The sequence below is a fragment of the Anser anser genome, assembly GCF_964211835.1.
Source record: "Anser anser genome assembly, chromosome: 3".
NCBI classification, from domain to species: domain Eukaryota; kingdom Metazoa; phylum Chordata; class Aves; order Anseriformes; family Anatidae; genus Anser; species Anser anser.
Window position 1 is genome coordinate 105,098,195 of NC_139722.1, and position 24,321 is coordinate 105,122,515.

At 41.0% G+C, this 24,321-nt stretch overlaps 1 protein-coding gene across 9 annotated transcripts in view; it reads left to right on the forward strand.

Annotated features, from left to right (window-relative positions):
* ALK (ALK receptor tyrosine kinase) overlaps positions 1-24,321 on the forward strand; it is a 305,848-nt gene that overhangs the window by 236,271 nt on the left and 45,256 nt on the right. For all 9 annotated transcript variants that reach the window (XR_014581118.1, XM_083827801.1, XM_083827805.1 and 6 more), the window contains 4 exons: positions 4,568-4,699; positions 6,740-6,840; positions 15,737-15,906; positions 23,919-24,013. Coding sequence is in view for 8 of the 9 variants with exons in the window: in XM_083827801.1 (XP_083683927.1) it covers positions 4,568-4,699; positions 6,740-6,840; positions 15,737-15,906; positions 23,919-24,013 (498 nt within the window). In the remaining variant the exon portion in view is untranslated. The remainder of the gene's footprint in view (positions 1-4,567; positions 4,700-6,739; positions 6,841-15,736; positions 15,907-23,918; positions 24,014-24,321) is intronic.

Here is a 24,321-nt window from a genome sequence, read left to right on the forward strand (position 1 = left end):
CTCTATCCTCAGTCCCAAATCCACAAACTGCATCTTACTCTTAATGAGTTCTAAATCTTTTGAAGTTTCTGTCACTGGTGATAATATCCAGCATGACAGGTTTCAGTAGGTATAACTGCTGACCCCTGCTTTAATTGATTTTATAATAAGGTAAGATTAGCTTTCTCTCATCTGTGCAGTGTTTACGCTAATGTGAATTTGAAGTATAAGCACTCAGAAAATTGAGGAGTACATGCTGACAAAGAAGTGCTAGCCACAGTGCTCTTGGTGAAGCAGTAACACATGGAATCATAGGTGCTGTATGTATATAAAGTAAGATCACAGAATCATAGAATCATTCAGGTTGGAAAAGACCTCTGAGGTCATCTAGCCCAACCTTTAACCTAGTACTAACAAGTCCACCACTAAACCATGCTACTAAGTTCTATATCTACCTGTTTCTTGAAGGCCTTCAGGGATGGTGACTCGACTACTTCCCTGAGCAGCCTGTTCTAATGCCGCACAACCCTTTCAGTAAAGAAATTTCACCTAATATCCAACCTAAACCTCCCCTTGCACAACTTGAGGCCATTTCCCCTCATCTTACCACTTGTTGCTTGGGAGAAGAGTCCAATCCCCACCACACTATAGCCTTCTTTAAGGTATTTTATACTGCGTGATAAGGTCTCCCCTGAGCCTCCTTTTCTCTAAGCTAAATAACCCCAGTTCCCTCAGCCGCTCCTCATAAGACTTGTTCTCCAGACCCTTCACCAGCTTCGTTGCCCTTCTTTGGACACGCTTCAGCACCTCGATGTCCTTCTTCTAGTAAGGGGCCCAAAACTGAACACAGTACTCGATGTGCGCCTCACCAGAGCAGAGTACAGAGGGGCAATCACTTCCCTGGTCCTGCTGGCTGCACTATCCCTGATACAAACCAGGATGCTGTTGGCCTTCTTGGCCACCTGAGCACACTGCTGGCTCGTATTCAGCCGGCTATTGACCAATATCCCCAGGGCCATTTATGCCAGGCAGCTTTTCAGCCACTCTTCCTGTAGCAATGCATGGGGTTATTATGCCCCAAGTGCACTTGGCCTTCTTGAACTTCATACAGTTGGCCTCAGCCCATTGGTCCAGCCTATCCTGATCCCTCTGCAGAGCCCTCCTACCCTCAAGCAGATCAACACTTGCGCCTAACATGGTGTCATCTGCAAACTTGCTGATGGTGCACTCAATCCCCTTGTCCAGATCATTGAGAAAGTTATTGAAGAGAACTGGCCGCACTATTGAGCCCTGAGGGACACCACTAGTGACCAGCCTCCAAGATAGAGCAGTGTTCAAGACATCTGAAAATTCATAAAAGATTAATTTGTGGAGGAGGAATCAAATTTTCTGGGAAAGTAATAGGTTCTTATTTATGTCCTTACTTGTTCATCTACAGCAAGCTTTTTCTGGCCTCCAGGCAGGGATTACTACTTAGATGACTCCTCCTGCTGCTCTGATATGTTTACATCATCCTAGATAACATAGGACCATGAAATGAATTCAGCTGGACACCAAGCCAAGCTGTTTCAGTAGGAATTCAGGGCACATTATAATTTGTCATTTTCTCTGGATCTCAGCCTGAGGCTGCACAATGAAATATAATCAAGTTCTGCAGAGTGATAAAACACAGGGAAGCAACTCTCAGCTTAACAGCTCTACATTTAAAGACTATGCTGAATGAATTTGGAGACATTTTAAAAGAAAGGCTCAAAAAACCCTCAACACAAGTACAAGTTTTGATCTTTTCATAACAGATTTGCATGACTGTGGAAAATAAAACAGTAAAATGTGGCTGTCATCTCTGTCAAGTTCCAGGTTCAACTTTGGCCTTACTAAAAAGCCATAGATGTCATTTGTCTCAGTCACCTCTGTGAAGTGAGTTGTTATTCAGGCTCCTAGAAAATCAAATATTCCATGTCTAGACAATGCAGGTGCATTCCCCAGGTCTTTTCTCAGGGTAGTCCAAGGAGTTGCCTGTTGAGATGTGTGCTTGCAGCCCAGAAAGCCAATCATATTCTGGGCTGCATCAAAAGAAGTGCAGAAAGGTCAAGGGAGTTGATTCTCCCCCTTCTACTCCACTCCTATGAAACCCCACCTTGAGTACTGCATTCAACTCTGGGGCCTCCAGCATAAGAGAAACATGGACCTGTTAGAGCAGGTCCAAAGGAGGGCCATGAAGATGATCAGAAGTCTGGAGCACATCTCCTGTGAAGATAGGTTGAGAGAGATGGTGTTGCTTAGACAAGAGAAGAGAAGGCTCCGGGGAGACGATAGTTGCATACCAGTACCTAAAGTGGACCTACAGGAAACATGGGAAGGGACTCTTCTTCAGGGACCATACTGACAGAAAAAGGGGTTTATGGTCTTGAACTAAAAAATGGCAGGTTTAGATTAGATATATACTGTGAAGTGTGGTGAGGCACTGGACCAGGTTGCCCGGAGAAGCTGTGGATGCCCCATCCCTGAAGTGTTCAAGGACAGGTTGGATGGGGCTTTGGGCAACCTGGTCTGGTGGGAGGTGTCCCTGCCATTTGGGGGGGAGCGGGAGGGAAAGGTAGATCTACATGATCTGAAAGGTCATTTCCAACCCAAATCATTCCATGATTCTATGTATAAATCAGAGCTAAGGCCCTGTGAGCAGTTATTTAATTGACCTGCAACCTCAGTCAGAGAGTTCTGATGAGATGTAAACATCTTGAATTATCTGGGGTCTGGGTACTGGTGCCTTATTGTCTGGCACACACTTTATAGATAGAATTCTTCCCTCTGAAGTTGTCTTCATAATCATGAAAAAATCTGAGTTCAGGAACCTCCTCTTCTCATAGGGAAGCTAATGAAATTGCTGGTATAACCTGGCCAAACTTAGGAGTTTGTAGTCTATCCTACTCTTTGTAAGTCAAGAAATTTTTACTCTGACTTTGGAAAGCAGTTGAAAGGAAAAACTAATTTCCTGGATATATGGTTTTATAATGTGTTTGCACATGAAATTTCATTGTTGTCTTGCAATTTCAAACAGATTTCTGGTCTCATTTTCTTTTCTTTCAAGAAAAAATAAAAACCAACAAAAACAGTTTTAGGGGAAGTTGAGGGGAATAGAGATGGAGAAAATAAATACGGGTTACACTGGTAGCTAGCACAGAGCTGAGTACATAATGGTGTAAAAGCTGTGAGAAGTCAAGAATATCATCATCTCTTTTATAGCTAGTTCTGGTCATCAGAGCAGTTTTCTTTTGCTTACTGGAGGAAAGACCACCCCCACTGAGTATGCATGTTCAGGGGCTTTGTGCTGCCAGCTCCAAGGACTGGTTAGTGTATATAGCAGGACATAAGGAGTGATCACTCTTCTTTGCTTCTCTTCCAGCATCTTTAATGCATAATGTAACTCTATATTTAAACTGCACCTTTTTCTCCCAGACCAGTTTTGTGCTCTACCTTTTTCTCCATTTGAGACAGTCTGTGCCCTTTTTACCACTGGGAAGCTTTCTGGTATGTGGCAGAGTTGTCAGCCTCACCCTGAGTGCAGAATTTGTATTCTAGATCGTTATTTATTCACTAAAAGTGAAAATCACATTATAGTGGTAGTGATTTTACATGGTGTTTTACAAGCTTCATTTTCTGCTGAAATTACTTAATAAGGTCACAATCTGGCCTCATGTGAAGAGAGAGAAATGCAAAGGTAGAACCTGACAGCAGTAGAGGCAATGCATGTTTATTAAGGATGATGAGAAAAATGATTTCATAAGTTTTCAAGGAAATGAGTGAGTTGTGGCAGAATAGATCATGTTAACCTGTGGCAATGTAAGTGTACGTCTCAGGGCAAAAGGAGTAGCGCTTTGCACATTTTGTAAGAAGAACTTGGGATGTGCACAGATGGAGAAGGCGTGAAGTTATGTGTTGCTTTGAATGAGATGACTGTTACTCTAAAACCAGTTAATTTAAAGGCAAAAAGATAATGTGTCTTTATTGTTTGGAGCTGGAAACATGCCTGAAATCCCAAGCTAGTGACAGAATGAGTGGGCTTCAAATCCTGAAAGTATTACTTAAAATAAATTGTTCTCTTTTCATCCATTCATCTCACCAAACAGACCCACAGGTACAAAAATTGAAGCACAAAAAGATTTAGTGCTTTACTCCATTAAAGGCAGCATTCACAAAGAGGAGAGGCCACAGTGCTGAGCTGGGCTGACTTAGAGACAGCTAGAGACATGGAAAGGAAACATGTTAGGAAATATCACTGTCCAAGATTTCCCTGGCTGTAGAAACGAGGTATTTAGGAGACCCCACAGTGTCTACTAAAATATGTCCTCTTACTTGGTTTTGTCAAATTTTGAGGGAAGTCACTTATTCTAGGGGTTGCTTCGCTCAGCACCACCCTCTGTATGGAAAGGCACAAGTGTGACTCCACAAAGAAGGACTGAGTAGCTGTGGGGTTGCCTGCATGTCCCTGGGCAACCCTGTCAGAATTGTAAGCTTCTCCGTGTGCTCAGGCATCTCATCCACAGCTCATCTGGGTAATTCTGTATGTGTGTGTCGCTCCTTCTTTCAGAAAAACTTCCCCCTGGCTTTTACTGTTCATTTGAAGAAGGGGACTGTGGCTGGATGCACAGCTCATCAGCGTCCCATGCGTCTCCATGGCGAATCGGAAGTCCAGACTACAATCGTTTTCCTTCAGTGGAAGGTATGTGAGAGTAAATAGCAAGTGTAGAGAATGGATGGCAGAAAGCAAAAAAAAGATAAGCAAACAGCGGGGAGATGGAATAAAACACGTGTCACGTTTTCCCGTGTGATTATATGTTCAGCCCCCAGTGAAACAAAACCCACCTTTCTACTACAAGTGCTTTGAGCAAAAGGCTATCCTGCTCACTTCTTATCTTGAGGGTACAGACTGGTACCTCAGGTTTCCAAGACTGACACCAGAAAGAGTAGTCATGACCCTTTCTAAAAAACTTCCCATAAAGTATTCATCTTTGTGCCCCACTACCATATTGATCTGTTTTTTTTTTCTTTCTGATTTTCTGCTTTACCTCTTCCATTTCTCTGTTCTGCTTCTTTTTTCTCTCACACAGACTTCTAAATTTTCCTTCTCTTTGCTCTGTTGTCCCTTGAGTTCCAGTTCTATGTGTAACTACTGTGTATTTGCTTCCACTACCCAAATTCCAGGAGTTCATTTCTAATCCAACTCATACAACCATTGAAGGTTTATACCTTGGTCACTGAACTACTGCTGGTTGAGTTTTGACAAACAGACTGCCTGCCAGGATAAGTTTTTTCTAATGTGGTAATGTAAATCATAGAAGACATTTATTGCTGAGGCACAGAGAATCTAAAGGGATACCATAATAACAGCAGAGTTAATGGTGTATAATCCCAGCATTGATTTCCAAAGTTAGACCCAGAGTTAAACATGAAGAGTGAGATTCTCTACCTTTATGTGAACTGGTGTAGGCTACAAGCAGCTGTTCTGATTTATGCCAGCTGATGGCTCAGCCCAAGGTATTGCAGACCACAAAGAAATTGATGCATAGGTAAACAAGAAAGTAAAGTGCCAGAAAGAGGTAACTGTGGGGAGATTGCAATAAAGTGCTGCTGATTTGTGATCTGTCTGTGCTGTAGAGGTATTTTCAATGTAAGCCCAAATAACTACGCTCTAAGTAGTGGCACCCTCCTGAGCTGGAGGGCAGAGCTGAAGTAGTACAAACAAACACTTTTCCATCCAGAGCTGCCAAGGAAGAACTGTAGTGTTACTGCTGCCCTTGTTCTTGTGCTGGGTCTGGCTGGGATGGAGTTGACTTTCCTCACAGCAGCCCATGTAGTGTTGTGGTCTGCACTTGTAGCTAGAACAGCGTTAATATGACATAAATGTTTTGTCTGTTGTTGAGCAATGCTGGCACAGCATCAGGACTCCCTCCAACCTCCCCAAAGCTAATAGGCTGGGGGTGGGCAAGACGTGGGGAGGGAACATCACCAGGGCAGCTGTCCTTAAATTGACCAAAGGGATATTCCATATGTCACACTCAGCAAAAAAAAAAAGCTGTGAAAGGGGAAGGAGAAGGAAGGGCTCTCGTTATGAAAAAATCTGTCCTCCCAAACAACCTCTATGCGTATTGAGGCCCTGCTTCCCAGGACATAGCCAAACATCACTCACTGATGGGAAGCAGAGAATAATTTTCTCTCTCTTTGCTCACCTGTGGCCTTTGCTTGTTTCTTCTCTTTCTTTTCCCTTTAATTAAATTATCCTTATCTCAACCTGTGAGTCTTTACAGTTCTGGTGGAGTTTAGCTGTCCATCTGGGTGAAACCATCCCAGTTCCTCTGGTTACAACAAATGATTAAAGGAGTAAAGGGACCTCAAGCTGCATTAATAGCACACTGCTGTTATTATGACTTTGTTTTGTTTTGACCAATGTAAATACTTGTTTCCAAGTTACTCTTCGTTTATAAAAAATTCTTTTTCTTATTCACACTTGCAAGGAATATGAAGTCATGGAGGAACAGAAAATAGCTCTAAGAGGAAGGTAGTCAGATTGCTTAAATATGTTTCCTGAGTATGCCAAATTGGTAGGTGAAACTGCATCCCTAATAAATTGAAAAAAGTTTTCTGCTGTCTGGCATCCTGCTGTAGTAGGAGCCAGCTTACATAGATTTTAGAAAGGTTTCACAAGCCCCAGAACCAGAAGGTAAGTGCTGCAGTTTGACATTCTTCCTGCTCTTTTATCCAGGTTGTGGGCTGATCTTTGACACCAGCAAAGCACCAGCAGCAGCAAGCACTGCAGTGACCAGCACTGCATTTCCAGCTCCTTTGAGGAACTCCCCCTGTGAGGCAAGTCCTAACGTTTTATTTTCTTTTGCATATCAAGCTTTTACAAAGCATTTTAGTGTGTCTAACTCTGGTTTTCTGTTAGGGGATTCCATTGTTTCCCCTAGCAGAATGGGTCTCCCCAGGCACCCAGAACTCATTCAAAGAGTGGACATTTAGTTAAAGCAGCAAGAATTTAATGGTACCCATATATCAGCTCAAGTTGGGTGCCTCCAAGGAGGAACCCTGCTCAAAATTTTCCCTGGGTTCTTATACCTGTAGAATCTCTGTTTCAGCCCCTATAGTCCAGTCAGTTCTTCATAACGCATATACGTTGTGTTCCTTCAGATTGGTGGTTCTTTGTTGCAGGGCAGCATGGCTTCTGTTATCTCCCAGGACTGGATGGCTTCTGTTATCTCTCAAGGCAGGGTGGCTTCTATTATCGGGGCAGGCTCTGATCTGGTGCCATCCTTGGTCAGCACATCCCCCACTTCCCCATCGGTGTCACCCAGGCCCCCCCACAATGCCTCTCACTGTTGCTCAATCACCATTACATACCAGGTTCAGGTGTTGTAGAGCTCATGCTGTGGCCTAAAGCTTCACTAAATTTACTCTACTAATGTGAAACAATAGCTATCTGAATTCCTTACATACCAGCAGCTTGTTTCCCTTTCATTTTCAAATATAGGCACTGATCTATAGACCAGCAGACATTTTCACAAATGGTTTATCTATGAAATATACTTAATTAATACCACTAGGTGCAAGGAAAAGATGTGGTTATCTGCTTGAAATTCTGCAAAATGTTCTCTGAAAAGCTTGGCATGTGTTGTCCTGATTGTATGATCTCAGATGATGTATTAGCAATCTTCATAATTAGGTGTATGTGCTAAGGGTAGGGCAGCCAGCATTGCATTAATGCAAAGAGGAAGAAGCTTACCACGTGAACAAACATTGCATTTGCAAGATCCAAGAAAGAATTGGCTTCAGGACTACCCCAGAGCCACTCAGAAAATACAATGCATTCAAGCTGGGATTCAAGCTGGCAGGTCTTCAAGAAGCTTGCACCTCACACCTCCCAGTCCTTACATAGGCCTTATTCTTAGGAGTGCTCAAGTTAGTAGCTGCAGAGATTAATTCATATAGAATGGAAACAGGTTCTTAGTCAAGAAGAAGAATTATTTACAGTCATTAGACATCAACTTAAACAAGTATATCAAGGCTTGCCAGATAACCCTGCTGTTGTGGTTTAGCGCTGGCAGGCAGCTAAGCAGCACAGAGCTGTTCACTCACTCACTCTCCCCGGGTGGGATGAGGAGAGAATCAGAAAGATAAAAGTGTGAGAACTCGTGGGCTGAGATAGTTTATTAGGTAAAGGCCACACACACAAGCAAAGCAGAACAAGGAATTGATCCACGGCTTCCCATCAGCAGGCAGGTGTTCAGCCACTTCCAGGGAGGCAGGGCATCATGCATAACGGTTTCTTGAGAAGACCAACTCCATCACTCCAAACACCCACCCCACCTTCCTCCTCCTTTACCCCAGCTTTTATTGCTGAGCATGACACCATAAGGGATGGAATGTCCCTTTGGTCAGTCTGGGTCAGCTGTCCTGGCTGTGTCCCCCCTTCCAACTTGATTTTGAGTCACAGCTAGTGACTTAGAGCATTTCACCTTGAATGCTCACTCTGACATATCACAGAAGCTTCTGGATCCTGGAGCAGGGTTGTTTGGGAAAATTGATCCTAACAAGGTAGTTTTTTGTTTGTTGGTCAAGTACTAAACAGACAAAAGGATCAGACCCTCCCTGTTCCACTGATCTTAAAATGCAGAGAGGACAAAAATGGATACATTAGAAAGTCCTCTGGAATGAAAATACATAGAAGGAGAGAGTATTTCTTTGGCTTAAAGTTTGGTTTGGTTCACTTCTGTTGTGTATCTCATTTCATACAGTTAAGCACAACTGGTTTTGCTCTCTTGATATATCCATGTCCTCCTTCTTTAGGAAATACATTCTACTTTGTTTTATCTCCCTTCGTTGACAAAGACATATGCAGGTTCTGAACATTTTAAGACTTTGTTCTGACCAACAAGAGTTAAGTGTTTTTCATAATCCACCTGGCACAGGAAGCAAAGTGAATGATTTCCCAATATGTGTATATTTTTTCCTTGTGTTTACAACAGTGCAAATAATTAAACTTGCCATCAGGGGAGAAGCTGCCATGTATTTCATCTGCTAACATGCCATCCCACCTCTGTCACTCCCCTTGGCACTTAAAAGGCATCCAGACACATCCAGCATTGCAGCTGTCGGTATAAAGAGTAAAGGAGTTTGGCAAGGGTTTTGTCTCTTGCATTTTCATATAGTGTAAAAGCTTCTCCTCTCAATGAGCCCCTTGTGGTTTCAAATTCTATTTTACTGGAACAATCTGTCTGTGAGCAGAATAATTTAATTCCACCTTTCAGTGTAACACAAGAGGAGAAAGGAGATATTCCCCCCTACGCACTTATTCCAACAATAGATGCCAACCGACTTCTGTATAGTGAAATTATGGTCAGAAAAGAGGCTGTGAAAATACCATAATCCTGTCCTGTATTTTTTCACCCTCAATCAATTCCTGACTGAACCGGCTCAAGGTCAGGCACTAAAAGATTATTTTTCTTCTATGTGTCACTGCTGACAGCTCCACCTGGCATGTCACAACCAGGACAGGTTCTCTGGCAACTGAAACTCCATTGACAAAGCTCGCTCATAACTCACATGGTAAAGGGATCTCATCAAGTGTGTACAAATGAGACACATTTATTCTTCCACAGTCAGAGCATAAACTTGCTCCCTCTTGTATTTGATCCAGTTTACTCACTCCTTTAAATATCTGCCTGCTGTCTTTGCAAGTTCACTTACCATAGTGGTTAGTTCTGAGAGCTTGTTTCAGTACGACAGATAGATTCACCTCAGATTCACATTCTGCACCAATATACACAAATGATGGAGGCTGTCCTCAGGCCAGTCATTTCACATCTCTCCCCCTCCTTTTATCTTATGCCTACGCCATTATCATCATGGCCAGTTCAGCTGAACTCCTGGGGGTGTGGTTGAATGTGCTGCCCCAGCTACACAGTTCACTCACCTCGCTTAGGTGCATAGAGCTTATGTGCCCTGGGCATATGTCCTTATGCGGCAAGTGTGAGAACAACGAGGCCAACAGACATCCACAGTTTGCTGATTTTGATTCCCCTCCTTCCTTGCTACACAGAAGCTCTGGGGCACTACTAGCCCCACTGTTTCCTGAAGCTACTATCTTTTCCCTCAACTGTTAATTTGCCTGTACTGTATCCACCTATGTTAGACAATTACATCCACCATAGCAAATGTTGACACCCTGCTTTTTAGCCTGAATTGTACATAGAAATTAATTCAACCTCAGCATAAGCAACGTTCCCTGCTGCAGTAGTGTTTACTATGCTGAGGGGGGATCTCTCATCTGGCCAAACATCCATAGAACCAGGACTCAATGCTGATAAGGAAAAAGCCAAGCAAAACTGTCCATGGTGGGTGCCAGCCACAAAGAGTTTGCTAATGCTTTAGGCTCATTTTTCTCTCTCAGCCCGACTGTTTAATCTCCCACTGTGATAGTTAGACTGGCAACAGAGAAGACTGAGCAGTTTGAGAAAATGATTGCTAACACCCTGGAGACACTAGGGTGGACTGATCTGAACGCCTTCCCTGCTGAGGTTCTGGATGGCTGTTTACAGCAGTGGTGGTGCAAGCACTTGGAGACTCCAGAGCCTGGATGATCTTTAACATAGGTATTGCCTCTGAGTACAGGACAGGCACATCCCTTAATCTTTGTATTATACCATGATGTGCACTCCCCATCTTGAGCTCAGTCACCAGGAACATGCTGGGCTGCTTGTAAGCCGTGCTCCTCAAGCATTTCCCATGGCCTGCATGATGCTTCTCTAACTCACAAAGGGAAAAATCCAGCCTGACTATTCTGTACTGCCCTACATGCATCAAAAGATGAGAACAGAGTAAAAATACATGCAGGAGATAGAGTAACAAAGACAGCCTGTACTTTCCCACACGTTTGGAATTGCCTTGCACTTTGTATATTGCTTGGTATTGGACTTTGCTCCTGGTTTTTTTTGAGCAGCTTTATGTTTTCATTTCTTTGTTCTTCAGTGCTGTTGGCAGGTCAGAGCTGTTAGTCTGTGATGCTGCTCTTTCTTCTTGGTTCAGTTCGTTTTTCTTTTTGTTGTTTTATTAAATCTTGGCTAGAGTATCCTGGCTTCAAAGAATTTATCTTGTTTGCAGACCAGACAGTCTTCATTATCTTTTTCATGCTGCACATTCAGTAGAGTCCATTGCCTGTTGACCCAATAACTGTGTTTAATGCCCAGTTCATACAGAAGAGGGAAACTGGCAGTTCTAGTAAATCCTGGGGGAATGCAGGAAGTGGTACACATAGTCCGTGAAGAGATGCTCCATTACCCTGAAGTTGCCAGAAAGGGGAGACACAACAAAAAGCCCAGAAAATGCGTCAGGAACCAGACTGAGTCACAGTAATCAAAACTGACAATCTTTTTATCCCACATGTAAAAGTTCATCAGAAAAAATAGCACTTGTAATTGAGCACAGGAAGGCACATAAACTGCAAAGAATTAATCCAAATAGTGACTTTATTTAAAGGCAGAATTTATAAAAATTATTAAAAAAATATTGTTATTCTCCCATTTTCTTCATGGTGTCATTTCCCTCCTCTGAGTGGGAATCAGAGAATCACAGAATCCCTGTGATAGTAAAAGAACTTTGTGCATTTGGCCATTTTTAAAATAATGAAATGTTTTTCTGATGCAATTTTGACATTTCAACTAGCTATTTCATGAAAGCCACCATTTATTATGTTAAAAAGTACCAAGCTGAGCCAGACTTTTTTTTAACCTGAAATAACTTTTTGAACTTAAACATAGTCTCTCTAGAAAATGAACATAATATGTTGATGTAAAAGAGTGTAATAGAAGTTTGCCCTCTCAGTCAGGTTGTGAAAGATGGATTTCATGCTCTGTGGTTAATAATTCAGTTTTCTTTTTCATGCAAAAGTGATGTATTTTTTAAGCATGTAAATGAATAATAGAAATCATTCCTTGAGTGCATTCTGAGCCCTATGATGGCACCTGCAAAGTGTGTCTCTTTTTCTCTCTGTTCCTTGAGTTTTATGTAACTTAGAAGGGTACATGTTAATAACATTGACTCATAACATTTGTGAGCATGAAAAAATGCAATATAGATATGCCTCTAGCACAGCCTTTCATGTGCTTTATTTTGCAAAATGTTGTTATCATTCTTTTTATTTTAAAGTGCTGGTTTTAAATATATGTGCAGCTTAGTCACTGTTTCTGTTCTTACAGAAACTGTTTCTTGCTTCTTTTGACACCTTGCTTCTGTATCATTGGATGATCTATAATATCTGAAATTTCTTGAAGGCTTGAGCACTCCACAGTACTTTGGAAGCAAAATTACAACATTTTTCTCTTTCTTTCTCTTTTCATGTTGTCTTCATTTTTGTTTGTTTGTTTGTTTCCAGAAATTAAGGTGCTTTTATTCAGTTCTTGATTTTATAAAAGTAAACATGAATAATAAATGAGAATAAATAGCATGGGAATTTCTTCTTCTAAAGTTATAAGCTTGTCTATCCTGCATAGATATTTTAAAACTACATAATCAGATCAGTTTAATTACCATTTTATCATTTACATAAGGTTTTTGCTTGCATATTTAAGTTATAAGCAAAAGCAGAAGGCTCGGCAGACTACAAGAGACTGATCATGCACAGTTATTAATCTTGAGAAGAAAACAAGAGCAAGAAGTTTTGGTCATCTTTCTTGAGCCAAAATCATTCAGCAGTTCAGATAGATGACTCTGCTTGTATTGTGTACAAGCATTTCTCCTTGCTAGTAAGAAAAACAGTGTTGCCAATGTGATAAACTTCATGCCTCAAACACACTTCATATTCATGTACAAATCTTACTGAGACCTGGCAAAAGTTTGTCTAACCTTTGTCTAACTGTATGTAAACTGTATTCCAACTTGCAGCTTCAGTTCCTATTTAATTATGAGGTGTTTTTCCAAGCTTCCCTTCCCTTCCCTTCCCTTCCCTTCCCTTCCCTTCCCTTCCCTTCCCTTCCCTTCCCTTCCCTTCCCTTCCCTTCCCTTCCTTTCCCGTAGTTGCAGAGAGCAATAAGGTCTCCCCTGAGCCTCCTCTTCTCCAGACTAAACAGTCCCAGTTCCTTCAGCCGCTCCTCACAGGACTTGTGTTCCAGACCATTCACCACATCTGTCCCTCCTTTCCCTTGACAGATAGCAGCTTTTCTCTGTCTTAGAAATACTTTACCCTGGGCCCTCTTCTAAACATGTTTATCTCTTTCCCTTTTCTTTGGTTATTTTTGCTATAGGAAATCATTTAGCTTTTTCTGCCAGGTAAGACCCGAAATATTTCTAACTAAAGTAGACTCACAGGTGTAAGCAGGCCCAAACCTAACCCAGAAGGTTCTTGGTATTTTCCTTCTTTTGAGCATACAAAAATAAAATGCAAGTCTTGCTCATTTCTCACATGGTCTTGAAATTATGCAGCTTATACCCTCATTGTTTTTCCTGACCTCTCTGTTAAACCTGAAAAACCCTGTTGATACTGATGAGGATTAATGTTCTTTCTTGGATGAACTGAGTCTCTTGATTGTCCGTTCAGATATTCCACAAACTCAGAGGCTAAGGGGCTTTTCAGGAAGGCATCTTTATAGACCATATTTGCAGTACAGGGCAATGTGCCCCAAGTTTTGCTACAATATGCTTGTCTTAACTGTGAGTTCTCTCTCCATTTAATTTTGCCCAAATCAGTTTATAGTGTTTCATTTACTTAGTCAGAGTGTTTGCATATGAACAGCTAATCATCAGTTATGGTGGGTTCTAAAGCCAGAAAGCAAAGCACCATTGAGCCAGTGTCCACCTGTAATGGTTAATTAATTTCTCAGTGATGTTTCTAGCTTCTATTTTGCTAGTAGTTTAAGACAGAGGCAGATGTTTGATGTATAATGTTAGGGATATGCCACCAACAGCCCAGATTCAATTTTTCCAAACGCACTGTTTACAGGATTCATTGTGTATATGGTACCACCTGCCATCATTGATGCCGTATTCTGTAGAGTGAATGCCAGCCCCATTCGGAAGTCTTTACTATGGCATCCAGCTCATCATCTGCTCTGGTTCACTGCAGCAGGTGTGAAAAGACCCAGACTGCCCTGCTGTTAAGCTTAGAAGCCATAGAAATCATAGCCAGGAATGCCCATTTGGACACAGAGACAGACGATTCACTCAGAGCCAGTTCATTAGAGTCTGCATATTGCACTTTGCCAGTGAGCTGATCTCCCACATCTAATGCCAGCTACTCCTTTCCTTCAAACAGCTGACATGTGTGCAAAGGCATCAATTCCAATTCATCAGTTGCTTCAGCTTTTGCTCTAGTGTTGCATTAATAGCTATCAAAGGCTTGCTCTTTTCTCACTTCTGACCATGTAGATGTTGCCTCTCACTGTCTGGCAGGTCTCCAGAGGAGACAGAAGTCTGAAAGACGCTGTGTAGTAGGACCTTCAAAGGCTTTACTTCACAAATTGTGAATTGTCAAAATGGAACAGTGAAATTGTCCCAACTTATCTGTATTAGAAATTTCACATAGGGTGTTACAGTAGAGTTGGCATTAGGGTACTAAAACTGCTTCACATGTGGAAAGTCAGTAAGAGGAGTTGTTTTTCCTACTATAGGTTGAATACTTCACATGTCCCCTAGCATCAGCCTGTTCATTGTCTTGTTTCCAAAGATATTAAAAAAAAAAAAAAAAAAAAGAAAAAGATTAGTCCTGATATATTTTCTCAAGGGAAAGGACTTAAGCGGTTCTGAAAGGTATTCCAGTGGTATTGAAGGGAATATAAAACGCCCATCAGGTTCTTTAATCTTGATTGTCACCTGATATTAAGGCCACGTGTGCACTAACAGTTAAGAATATCCATGCAAATATCCTGAAGTCTGTGGGCATCAGCCTCCTATACCACAAAACTTTGTCAGCAGCCTCTTTCACCAGTGTTGGTTCTGGTGAACTTGTGCGTATGAACTCAGCCCTTCCCTAGCTGTATCACAAAGTGACTCTGGCCATTCCATGACCAAGGAGGAAAAAGAATCAAAGAGTAGATTTATAAATTTTTTACTAAAGTTTAGTCATGATCATGAGACCCCTCCTCTTCCATTAGAGAAATGAGAAGGAGAGAGCCCCCCATTAAAAATTGCAATAGCTTATGTATAATTTGCAACAAAATTCTATGCAAACACATCCAGTCATATCATTATATCAGTCCTGACTCTGAAAATCATCTTCCCTCACTTCCGTACACAGCGGAGTTCACATGCAGGACAAGTGCAAGACCTTGCTCTTCTCTGGAGTTGAAATTTTCTTGAAACAGGAGTTTTGGTGTTTTGTCACATAATCAGTCTTAACTTGTGTAATTGCCTTAACTTGAAACTCTTAGGCATCTAAGGAGAGAGTAATCTCTGTAGTGTGGATAATAGAGGTATTAACTCGTCCCTGTAAAATTACAGTATGTATGTGAAAGCAAAACCAGGGATGTTTTGGATTCAACTTTAACAAAAAGGAAGGCCACTAGTTCCAATAGTAAATAACATATACTAAGTATTACAGGTTTCTACTTCAGTGGTGAAACTGAAGTTTTCTAAAAGGATTACATGGACATAAGGGAGAGAGAATTGACTTCTTGGTGATTAGAAAACGAAGAAATTAAAGAAGAGTTGGGAATTTTGTTAACTTTTGAGTAATGTTTGTGATGTTTAATCTCTTGTGTTCTCTTTCTTCTAGCTACGAATGTCATGGCTCATCCATGGTGTCTTGCTGGGAAATATATCCTTGGTGCTGGTTGAGAACAAGACAGGGAAGGAGCAGAGCAGGACATTATGGCATTCAGCTAACAGCAAAGGTTTGGGAATATGGCAGTGGTTGATCTTACCTCTCCCAGATATACTGGATAGGTATGAGTCTCTCCTCATCATTCTCCTTCTCGATGATAAGTCACTTCATCACTAGCTAGTAGGCAATGAAAATGGCCAACATCACTCCCAAAAATAGTTTCCTCAGGGAGAAGAACTGCTTTGTCCTTGGGAGGTATATTCTGTTACAGCCAGGGAATGAAACTGAGTAGTTAGACCAAAGCACAGAATTTTAAAACTCCTGAATGGTGGTTGTTCTGAAATTGGGTGTTCTACGACAAAGAGCTTAAACTTATGTGTCTTCATTTCATCGACTGGAAATACTTATTGTCCTCACATATTATTTAAGTAGCTTGTTTTGATCCTCTTATGTTATTTGTTAGAGTTGATGTGAACTCCATAGTTCATATTTTTTTCTGGATATCAAAGGCCTCAGTCTCGAATACCTTTAGATCTGAGGATGAAAGAGATGGGAAGAAGAACCTGCTTCAAAATCAAGACGAGGATGCTTCTGAATACCTTTGTGTTAGCTGTAACAGGAGGATAAGCTTAATGAAGGGGTGTCAGTTATGACTGTAGTCTGGCTTTAAGCATAAAAGTTTTATCTGGTAACATATGCTTAATCTGGTAGCATATGCTTATTTACAGAGTGTTGTTTTAGCTGTTTCTTACAAGTCAGCTTTAAAGGAATAATCTGTTTCTTGTTTACTTTTTGTGTGTACTCTGGCCTAGGATCTTTACAGAGAAGGCACAAACATACTTCACCTCCTGCTGCCTGGTCTTTAGGCAATAAGACGCATCTACATTCTGTGTCATGAGCACGGGTGTCCTTTGTCTTTTGGGGAATATGCGCCCTAGAAATAATGGATTTCATTAAGGGATAGTTTCCCTCATAAGAAAATTGAACAAACATTGTATGAATATGTCTTTTATCTTGCTGGCTCTTGGGGATGCATGTAGGCTGCAAATACAACAAGGACACTGCCAACGCTTTTGTCCTGAATGTATAATTAATATGCGTGCGTCAAAGATTTAAAAAATATCTGCATTGTGCAGTCAATGCTGAAGTACCATCTGTAAAAATACCTAGTTGCTTCATTCCCTTCAGCTGTGTTTACTTTGAAGAATGGTATATTTTGCCATTATTATTTATGTGACTTATTTTCTAATGTTGCCATGGGAATGTTTTTTACCTGAATTATTCTATACTCTTATATTATTGCTTTTCTTTAAATTCTCTCTGGTTGCACAGTCAGACAGAGAATACTTTGATCTTGGGAACCAGGCTAGTAGTGGTTCATGCGGAATCACAGGTCCAGCTGATATACAGTGCTATTATGTATAAGGTTTTGACATCCTTATTTCCCCATTACTTACAGAGAAAGACAGATGGGTTCATTCACTGAGAGAAGGGTTTGTTGGAGGTTAAAACTTAACAAAGACAACTTTGAAGTTTTAGTGTCTCTTGAGAAGTTTTTAATCCTTATATATTAACAGAAATTTCACTGTTTTGAAGATTTTTATAAAGACCGATTTAGTTGAAACCAGTCCTTCCTGGGAGACTTGAAAATACTGCAAGCATCTTTCTCACCATCTTGAAGTCTGCTTCTTAGGAAATCCAGAGTGATGTACAACTTAGGAACGCTATGGAAGTGATACACTGAAGTGGTACTGGGGAGACTACAGTATTGCATTTATGCTATTGCATTTATCTTTGGAGATAAATGACAGATAGTTTTATTGAACTGTTAGAATTATTTAATTGATGTGAATTCCATGATGGTGCTGCTGAAAGCTTGCTGTTTGTCTTTTTCTAATTGGTTCCCATGTCTGTAGCTATGAGGGTGTGCGTTAGACGGAAGGAGCAGGGTATTACAAATATTCCTAAAGGAGGAGCAGAAATCTTAAATCATCCTACAGAAGTAAAGCTCTTGAATAAAGCACACTAATGTACCAGTTCCACACAAAATTAAAGCGTCATCCAATTTGATTGGGAAGCTGAATTGAAAGCGTTATTAATAACAAGATAATATGCCCTAAGGCTGCTCAAAAGCATGCTTGTTCAAAAGCTGCTTAGCCATAATTTTTGTGTTTGGCTTATTGCCCTTCAAGGAAGGACGATTTTCAAGAAATCAGACCACTTCTATCTTTAGAAACAGACACCTCAAATGTTTAAGAAAGCTGTTGGGGGGTGGATTATATTTTGGCAGAAACACACTCTTAGAACATTCCAGGTGATTCCATGTTATCCCTAATGGCAAGGGCTGTACAGTTTAATCTCTCCCTTACATATAGTACAACACCTCTACCTCGCCTGCCCTGCATAACCCTCCTGAACAGCCGATAGCCCTCCTTCCCAGCAATCCTGTCACGGGACTCATCCCACCAAGTCTCACAAATACGAATGATATCATAGCTCTGGGAAAGGACCAAAGGTTCCAGTTTGTCCCATTTGTTCCCCACACCGCATGCATTGGTATACAAGCATTTCATGTGCTCCTGAACCCACAGTGCTCCCTGGAGTAGCATAGGTGCTCCCATTAGCCTTGCCACCCTCAGACAGTGCCACCCCTTGGCTTAACCTCAGTACTGCTAATGGTATCCCCCATCCCACATTAATCTTAGTTTAAAGCCCTCTCAATCGGTCTCACCAGTTTATGAGCTAAGAAATGTTTCCCCCATGAAGACAGGTGGGTCCCATCAGGCCTCAGTGGACCTGTCATCTCAAAGGCTCTGCCATGATTATAAAACCCCAAATTCCTGCTGCTTTGTAGCATTAACTATGTCTGATACTGTTCTCCTTCTGAAATAGAATTATTCTGGTGATGGCTGTTCTGTTAATCTGAAAAAGTGGGTTTCGGTGATGGTGTGTGCAGTGTACCTGTGATAGATTTTGTACAAGTATATATTCTGCATGGTTGCCCTTAATAACACCTTTGAAACACAACCTTTATTACTGGCTAGTAAGTAACTTCCTACATGGCAATTCTGTCACTGTAACTGAGTTTGGTTAATATGCCTGTAGTTCTCCAAATAATTTCATTCCACCTAAATATGTCTTCTATCCCAAATAGTACGTCATTTGTGAGGTGAGCTAACAATGCATCATTCTTAACAGGGAAGTTAGTGGGAACCTGAATGTAATAAGGGTTAGTGACCTGAAACTCTCTTCCGTAAGTACCTCAATCTCAAGCAAGTTCAGCCACAATTATTTTAGCTAGGTAGAAAGAGAAATCAGTTCCATCAGAGGCAAAACATTACAAGTTATAGAATGGCATCTGTACATACAGGTACAATGTGATTGTGTCACTTCATGGGAGATTGACTACAGGGGAGATGAATATTCAATCTTGTTCAATAATCCTTGTCTTTATGATAAAAAGAAAAAAATAATTATTATGAACCTTTCCAAAATAATAGCATGAAGACAGCTGCCTGGGTCTGGATAATGGAAACCTGAACTGTCCATATGAACTAGGGACAAAATTAGGTGGAATTCAGAGTTGCTACTGAAGGGAGGGAGCTGCAGAGAATTCACATAAAATGAGCTTTCTGAGGTACTCCATTCAAGGAGAATGCTTTTTATTTCTGCCCACATAGGAAAGGACATAATACACCCAAAACCTAACATTTCTGTGTAAAATGAACACCTAAAGATAGGTGACATAAGCAAAACAGTTTGTCTTCATGGAGGCTATACCAAAATAATTACAGATGTATTTTCATACTTTTGGTTCTATATTTCCCTTTTAGATAAGCCCCAGATATTTTGGGGGCTAACAGTCTTCTGTTAGGATCAAGGAAAATGTAAGTAAGGAAAAAGAAAACCTGAACTGAACAGAAAACCCAAGATGATGTCCTTAAGCTCAAATACTGATCATCCTGAAATAAAACCCAGGATTCAAAGATCATGAGGACTGGAGAGGACTACAGTCCAGAAGGTTCACTATTGTCCTGTTTCTGTGTCAGATTTAACTTAATTGGAATACGCTTGGTCCTACCTTTCAAAGAACTGTTCATCTGTATTCTAATTTCGTGGGTTGGGCCAAAGAAACAAACCAAAGGAAAACAATTTGTTATGCTTTTGGTGGCACTTCTTATCCATGATTCTGAGGTATTTGATCAGTAGTCACCCTTGAGTGTTTTTTAAATTTAAGTAAAACTTGAATCCTTCAAACAACTGAGGTGATGTTCGCAAAGGGGAGATTTGAATTTTTATTTCTATTTTTTTGCCCACCTGGTACCACATTTCCCATAAGCTTCAAACAGTTTATTAATTTTTTAATTTTTATTTTTTATTCTTAAAAGGGGTCTTTGTATGAGTTCCATTTACAGCTCAGCTGATGCTCAGTTCTGCTGGATATAACTTGTATTTCCCAATTGGCAGACATCTAAAGAACTTTTTTTTTCTATCTGTGCTGCTGGATTCAAATAAGATAGAAGAAGAGACGGAAAAAAAGTAATTTCCACCAGTCCTCAAGTAACATTTTTTCTGATATCCAAGTCATTAAAACCCTTCATAGCAGGCATATTTTGATTCTTATGAAGAAATCTATCTTACAAACACAGAGTTATCCAGAATAACATTGCATTCCATGTGAGGATGTTGCTGGAATTTAATAAACAACAAAGCAGTGATAAGATTGCCAGCACTAATTTTACTGCTTCTGTATATTTACCTTCAGGAATGGTCTTTCATTGCCATCCACCAAAGCGTCTGTGTTAACAGTGAGTATGTGTATATGGTGTGGTGGATCAGTATACGTGCTGTATAGGTACTAGTTCAAGTATTGGATGCATAGTCAGCATAGCCCACTTGGAGCTGTGTGAAAATACCAGTGAGATTTTGTCACCTACAGCATTACACTAAGTCACCACAGTAGCATATGCTTTTTGATGTTTTGGTATCAGCTTTAGCAAAGTCAGTGGGAATTGGTTCATTGATTTCAGTAAGCATAGGATCAAACAGAAGGAAGAAAAAGGAGGGGAAGGGAATGAGATCATCTATGTGTTTTTTTTTTTTCCTTCTCACTGATGTGTGACATTTCCATCTTCAGTTTTGATTAAATTTCCCTTAATTAGCCCATTAAGCTAGAACCACCAAAGCTAATGATGGAAATGTTGGTTAACTGATGATCATGTTTCAGTGGAATTTGAAAGACATCATATTTCTAAATTAATAGCGGCATTAAATTGGAGAAGAGAAAAAGATGAACTATTTGTTGCAGAAACTCTGGTCTCAAGAGAAGGCTTGTACTGAACCTGCATTAATGTTTAAAACAAGAACAAAAAGAAAAGGGAAAGGAAAAGGAAAAGGAAGAAAAAGGAAAAGAAACACAGATTAACAGGCAACCAGAGCAGCATTGGTGGTCCTGACAGTGCTTGACATTCACATGATTCTTGTCTTTTGGGGTCTTTCCTATCAGTTTTTTCATCCCTGGTGAACTTCAAGAAACTTCTTATGCGTGCTGGTCCCAGTGTTCCTGCAGTTGAAACTGGCAAGGCTCTCGCTTAAGTAAAAGGCAACCTATTGCATTCTTGTATGGGCAAATAGATGGCATTCTCCTCCATGACAGAAATACTGTTTTGTATCACGCTTTCCTGCTCTGAGGGGCTGACCGTTTGATAATTCATGTAAGAACAACCTTTTGTTGTCTGGAGAGGTAGGACATGACCATCAAAGGTTAACACCTTGCAGCATGAAGCTTATGTTCTACTCAGGAAATTGCCCAGAAATATTTTCAGAAGTATTCAGTTGCCTGCAAGTACAAAAAAAGATGCACAGTAGCCTTTACAGAAGTATCCATCTCTTCTTTTTTATCCATCTCTTGCCAAGATCGGCTTTGGGGCAGACGCGTTCTGTGGTGGAGTGGAGGGATCGAGGCAGTTGGGCTTTTTTTCCGTCACTGGGGCCACTCGAGGCAGCCAAGGGAGCCGCCAGGGCCCGGCAGCCCTCGTAAGGGAGGCTGATGAGGCGCGGGCGGAGCCAGCAGCGTCAGCGGCGGGCCATTTAAATCGGGCATCGCTGCCATTTTGCAGCCACTCACCAAGATCTGGCAGAAGAGCTGGCCAAGCCGCTTTCCATCATTTATCATCAGTCCTGGCTATCAGGGGAGGTCCCAGTCAACTGGCAGCCAGCAAATGTGACAGCCATCTACAAGAAGGGCCAGGGGGTAGACCCGGGAAACTATAGGCCTGTTAGTTTGACCTCAGTGCCAGGGAAGCTCATGGAGATTATTTTGAGTGTCATCACGCGGCACTTGTAGGGCAAGCAGGTGATCTGGCCCAGTCAGCATGGGTTTATGAAAGGCAGGTCCTGCTTGACGAACTCAATCTCCTATGACAAAGTGACGCGCTTAGTGGATGAGGGAAAGGCTGTGGATGTGGTCTACCTTGACTTCAGTAAGGCTTTTAACACTGTTTCCCAGAGCATTCTCCTGAAGAAACTGGCTGCTCATGGCTTGGACTGGTGTACACTTCGTTGGGTTAAATAATGGCTGGATAGCTGAGCCCAAAGAGTCGTGGTGAATGGAGTTAAATCCAGTTGGAGGCCAGTCACTACTGGAGTCACCCAGGGCTCAGTACTAGGGCCAGTTCTCTGTGACAGGTGTGTCACTTGGTTATTCTTTTGTGATCTTGGTTTGTTGGTGAAGTAAAAGGTAGATTTTAAAAACAGTAGGAGGCAACAAGACTAATGTAAGAATACTTATAGCTGCCAAAAAGATGAGAAAATGTTTTAGACCAAAAGCCATACATAAAGGACTACAAGCTGTGAGAAGAAAATTCTGCTGGCATTTTGATTATTGCAGCAGTGCAGGAAACAGGATTTGTACAGCCTTTTAAAATAAATAGGAGTGCTCCACAAAAATACTTTGTTCATCAGCTTGTCATCTAAACTGAAACACCTGCAAGAATACACATTCTAGCTAAAATCTTAAATCCAAAATCTAGAGTAGGAACCATAAGCAAGTTATGTACGTTAAAGAAACACATAAACAGCTCTAACTTAAGGTGCTGTAAAACATCAAGATACAAAACTGAACAAGGTTTAAATAACATTTTTTATTCTCTTGCAGCTTGCATCATATGCTGTCTTCATGTTTTTCTAGTTTTGATACAACCTTTTGGCATCATATCGGATTTCCAGGCCATGATCTGTTGCTTTATAAATTGTTCTCCTACAAATTGTGACAGATACGCATCAGGAGAACATGCGTTTACTAAGCAAAGAGAAAACCTAAATCCGTGAATGCCCTAAAAAATGCTGTGGTCTGTATACTATCAGATTTGAAATACTAGGTTGTACATTATTTTTGCTCTACCTGTTGACTTGTAATAACCACTGCGTGTGAATTTACAGTGATCTTTCTTTTGGTAACATCAGAGTGGCAAAAGCCTACTCCCTGCAAAAGCCAGATGAGAATATGGAAGTGTTTTAAGGCAAACCTGCACAGCTTCAACAAGGAGATAAAGAGTTCTGTTGTTCCTATGGACTACACAGTTCTCGTGGTTTTTTTGGTGGTGGTGGTTTTGTTTGCTTGTTTGTAGCTTTTTTGGGGGGACTTCCAGGACTGTAAGATATCCTTGTCTTCCTCGATCAGTACCAAATACCTACTGAATTGCTTTCAGCTTTTGCCAGCTTCTTTTTAAAAACTCCTAAATGACTTCAGAACCTCCAGCCTACGTACTTTTCTTAGCACTTTAGGGTGCAAAACACTTGTGGGAATAAAATCACCTTAGGTGTCTGATTTTTGGTGCCAGAAGTCACCCCCCAGCACAAGTACTGGCACCTGCTTCAGATTGTAAGCCCCTGGAAGGACAAGGGGCCATATTCATTTTTCTGCCTATATTCATGTGCAGCTCCCCTCTGAAGATCCTCTTTGCTTGTCAGGGGTGAGGATGCTTTCTCTGTCAATTTAATATTTTTGTATGTGAAAGAAAAGTTGTTTTTTTTTTTTTTTTTTTATTTCTCCATTCTAAAACTGCTTTAGTTGTGAATAGCTCTGTTTTATCCCTTTACCAGACTTTAATCCCTGTTCTTCCAATCTGTGCAGGTTTTGGTTTCAGATCATCGCTTCATGGGAAGAAGGATCTGATGCCATTATTGCTTTTGACAATGTCTCCCTTAGTCTGGACTGTTATTTAACAAGTAAGTTTTCCTTTTATCTGCAAGTGGTTTGTCTTTTATTTGCTATGCAACTGAAACTTGGAGAGGGGTTGAAACTGTGGGGAGGGGATTGCATGTTGTTCTCTTCAAAAGACTCTTGAAAAAAGGTATGTTTCTGAAATACTTGTGCTAAGATGAAGGAGACTGTTCAGATTCGTATCTTATTAGAAGAACTGACTAGTGAATGGGTTCTGAGTTTGGCAGTAAATGAATAGTAAGACATATGGTGTGGGAGAGTCAGTTTCCAGCTAAGATAGTAGCATCACCTACCTGCACAGGCTGATGCAGAA